Genomic DNA, 4681 nt, shown 5'->3' on the forward strand with positions numbered 1-4681 from the left:
GGAGTGACAGGCAGACAGAGAGATGGACAGAGGTAGGGAGAGGGAGAAGAGGTAAGAGGTAAGAGAGAAATCGCTTGTAACGATACTTCGAAATACATGACATGTATTCATACATATTATGGTTCTTGTGATAGAAATATAGACGAACGCGCGCACCCACCCACACACACACACACGCACACACACACGCACTCACACACACACACACACACACACACACAACACGTTTGTGTGTGTGTGTGTGTGTGTGTGTGTGTAGAGAAAGGTAGAGAGAGTGTAGAAGGGCATGAAAGGGTTAAAAACAATTTCTCAGAATGTACTCCATAAGCTGTTTTATATTTTGTAGTCTGCAATTACAAAATAACCATAACTGAAGGTTGCAAGTAGAAGAAAAAAAAGCTATAATCAAAGCCGAACAAAGGTGAAGTCTAGCCTTCCAGATCTTTGAATCAGTGGTATGACAAGCTCCTTTCTCCTGCAGGCATAGTCATCATCGTTTGGGCAGAGTACAAGAAATCTGTTGTCATGTAACTGTTACATAAAAGAAGAACAAAATCTGCGCATGCCTTAGCTTTTCCACGGCAACCGGGACCTATTTCTGAGAATAGACAGACGTCGTATTTGCGGGTGGTTGGCGGTTGCTCTGGTGAGGTTTTCTCCTGGACCTTCTTTCCTATCAAACATCTGTTATCATGATCTCTCCTCCTTTTTGTATTTGTTACTTTCTTGTTATACCTCTAGTCTTTGGCACTTATATTATACAACCGTATCGTGTTGCAAGTACCGTAAAACTCGTACTAAAGCCAAAATAAAACAACAAACAAACATATTATACAAAGACATACAGATAAAGCTGTTGTTACGTAGCTTAGATTAAAAGAGGGGTAACTGAGGAATGTGAGCAGCACACGACATTGTCCAGTCCTTACCACCCCCCCCCCCCCCCCCCCCCCGCCCCCAGGCAAACACGCTCAGAACTAGAGCAGTAGGAACTCGAACAGTAGCCGACTGTGGTGTTGTAGCCTGAGACGAGTCAGCAGGGTAACAGCCAAATTCCCCAAGCCAAGCAATCAGATTGAACCCCTTCATGAAGAAAAGAAATAGATGGGCAAATCACACTAAAGTGTCCGTCAACCCTTCATCATCACAAAACGATGTCCTTCAAACCTTTCATCATCACATTTAAATGTTCGTCAACCCTTCAGCGCCATCCCATCATTTTGAGAAGAGAGAGGCGCTCAACTAAAAGTATTATTTCTGCCCATGAGAATAAGAGTGTTATAACTCCACTTTGCTGATCTTTGAAAATTGGACATTTTTTCCCGTTGTCAGAGAAATTAGACCTGTGATACTAAACTTCAAGGGCACCTACGTAAAAATGAACGCATAGGAGTTAGACCAGTGTTATCATTACCAAGGTATATGACAGAGATTTATTACATTATTGTAGTGACTAATCGTTTTCACTAATAAGTGGACATGAAACATTCTTTTTTCTCAAGGGCACTTTATAAATAAATGTTGCAGTGGTTTACCCTAGCGGCAGTAAGCAGTTTGTGATGCAGGGAGAACAGGGTCATGGAGTTCGCGTGAGCCAGACGGAAAGCAGGACACAAAAAGAACCTTGGCGTGTAGCCTGTGTTGTAAAGTGGGACGTAGATCTTGACTGCCTCAACCACATCTGGAGCGGAAAGGGAGGAGAGGATGGTCGGTGGGGGAGGTGTATTTTGAGGTGCATCGATATCAAGAAATCTTGTTTTTGTCTCTTTACGAGTATTCACTGGGGGATATTTCATCGGTAAACTGTTGAAAAATACAATGACCACAATGCAAACATTTTTCGGAAGAGAGAAGAAAAAATCTGACAAGTTCTTTTTCAATAGTATCAACATCATGTATTTCTTATTGCTTTTTTTCAATATTCAGATTTTGAATTTTGACAAAATATTTCTTGAGCACATAAAACTGATATCACAGATGAAGAGAGTGCTATAACAAAATCCACATTTTGGACATCTGAGCAACTGGAAAAAAGATTGATATTAATCTTACATGAATCCCCATGATCGCCAAAACCCCGCTGTGCCCCAGTTTCAGTCTTTTGTCACATTGAAAATAAAGACTTTTCGCGTTTTGCGTGTTCTTATAGACCTAGACTTCAGAAAGGTAGCAGACTGTTTTAAAGGCAAATATGATACGTAATGTATTAAACATAGAATAAAAGTAATTTCAAATAGTTTAAGATGACCTGGGTGCCGACAAAATGATGGTCTTTCCTTAGACATGGCATCGACATAAAGACGCTATGGGTTTTCGAAATAAATTAAAGCTGAAGCCATCCACGGCTGTCTCAAATCCAAACATACTAAATAGTTTCTAAGAAATAGACTGAGTCAGAGCCAAAGACTGATTAACTGAGAGAAAGTACAAACACGAGTATGTTGGGGCTAGGCATTCAAAAAACAACTCTTTTGCTACAATGATACTTGATACTGAGTTAAGAATACAAGGCAGACTTCGATATAGAAAGTGGGGCATGCCCCTTTCTCTCCCCATCCTGCGAGATAAAGTGAGAAGAGACAGAAAAAAAAGGGAAGGAAAGGACGAAACAGACAGAGAGAAAGAAAGAGAGAGAGAGAGAGACAGAGAGAGAGAGAGAGAGAGAAAGAGAGAGAGACAGAGACAGAGACAGAGACAGAGACAGAGACAGAGAGAGAGAGAGAGAGAGAGAGAGAGAGAGAGAGAGAGAGAGAGAGAGACAGAGAGAGACAGAGACAGAGACAGAGACAGAGACAGAGACCGACAAGTGTAGACAGCAACACAGAGGAGACAGAAAGACAGAGAGAGACAGGGATTGTGAACGGGCGAGAGAGAAGGGGGGGGGGGCGAGAGAAAGAAATAATAGAGCTAGAAAGAGAAAAAGAGGGAGAGAGAGATAGAGAGAGAGAGAGAAAGAGAAAAAGAGAGAGAAAGATAGAGAGAGTAGAGAGATAGAGGGGGGGGGGGTAGTGGAGGAGTAAAAGAGAAAAGAACAGAGCACAAGGTTAATTAGGATTCGCTACAGAACACTTGTCCATCTACCTCTCCATCTGCTTCGGGCTGTATCTTCGTCATGTCCCATCCTGCCCATATTCAGCGTGTAGCCGACAGCAAAGCAGAGAATCCCTATGGGCTCCAGGAGACACGCTTCCACGAGCATACCCACAAAGGCCATGGCGAGCCATTCAACGTTACGCTCATAACTGGAGCAAAAACCAAAAAGAATTGATCACGAGAAAAGCAAAAATACTCCTATCAAGACTGGACAGAGGAAGCATCATGCACTCAGTCGCATGCCCGTTTGAAAAGTAATAACCAAATTTATTATCTTATAATTTAGAGACAAAATTATAAGCAAAAGCAAAAGGTTAAAGAAGAATATGAAATGATAGTTGAAAGCATAGCATTTTTTGCTAAAAGAAGCCCCACCGGAGCGCAGATTTGAGAGTGATATATCGCTCATTACATTATTTTAGTGTACCATGTCAGCAAAACAACACAAACAAAAAAAAAGATATCTAACAAAAATACAACTAGGCATCTGAGGTCTCTGTTGCCAAGCGTAAACCATAAAGAAGGGGCCGGACCTGTCTTCATTCCATAACGGGGAGCTATAAATAGGCTGCTGTTCTTCCAACAAGAATAAATTCCCTCCGGCTGTGTGGGTGCCACTTGAAAGTTATCAACCCTTCTTTAATTTTCTTTACACATGTAAGTGTTTATGCGCCCTCATCGACATCTTTTATATATTGGCATCTTCGAAACACATGTGTCACTTTCCCCATAAAACTACGACAGCTACAGAGTTGAAAGTTGACAAGGACCTGCAAAAAGATAGATATGTCCCCATGACGGAGTCTGATTTTTGAGTTATTCATTTCCTGAATTTACAATAATATATTTGACCAAAAGTTTCTGTCCTTCTTTGGCCTTTGTGATTATTCTACTGAGAAACGAAACAAATCTGCGTAGCTCTCCTTCACAACGGAAATTCATTACCTCTCTTTAACGTTTGCCTAAGAAACACGATTGAAGAGACGGGAGAGTAATTTTCGACACTCACCTGAATGACATGGAGACGTGATCCTGTGTAAGCATCTAAAGAGTTGTTTTTAATAAAGGGCCCAAAGAGAAAAACTTTTTTATTACTGGGTGAAGATTTTAAAAAAACAATGTTTTGTTTGGTCGCTAGCCTGTAGAAGTGCCAAGCAACGTTTCGTGGGAAAAGATAAATTTGTAAATGAGATACAATTTTTTTAAACCTTGTCAGAGGAAAGTGAACAAGCTATAGACACTGCCTCTGTGATTTTGAAGACTTCGTTGTGTCCCTTTTACAGCGTAGCCGGCCTTTCGTGGATTATTATTTTCGTAGTGCTTTTTTGTGACGGTGTATGGCGAAACCCTTATTTTGTAATTGTGAAGGGCTAGACACCAATACACTAAAGCAATATAGATCAAGAAAGGAGTTAATCAAGGCAGACCTAATCTAAAGCAATATTGATCTAGAAGCCACGTGTGGCTGTGAAAGGCTAGACAGCAGTGTAGATGTAAAATGCCTCTGCGGTGTAGACCAGTAGGAGCAGTGATGCTAAGGCGTCGACCCCGAGCAAAGCCGGGTACTCAGCTAGTACTTAAGGGGGGG

The 4681-nt window shown here is 41.4% G+C and overlaps 1 protein-coding gene across 1 annotated transcript in view; it reads right to left on the reverse strand.

Annotated features, from left to right (window-relative positions):
- The window catches only part of LOC101862524, a gene marked incomplete at its 5' end in the record, with an annotated part of 86372 nt that overhangs the window by 19405 nt on the left and 62286 nt on the right, over window positions 1-4681 (reverse strand). The window contains 2 exon segments of the mRNA XM_005105559.2: window positions 1536-1681; window positions 3082-3242. Of these exon segments, the coding sequence (XP_005105616.2) occupies window positions 1536-1681; window positions 3082-3242 (307 nt within the window).

This window comes from Aplysia californica, unplaced genomic scaffold (assembly GCF_000002075.1).
Source record: "Aplysia californica isolate F4 #8 unplaced genomic scaffold, AplCal3.0 scaffold00477, whole genome shotgun sequence".
In the NCBI taxonomy this organism is placed as follows: Eukaryota; Metazoa; Mollusca; class Gastropoda; order Aplysiida; family Aplysiidae; genus Aplysia; species Aplysia californica.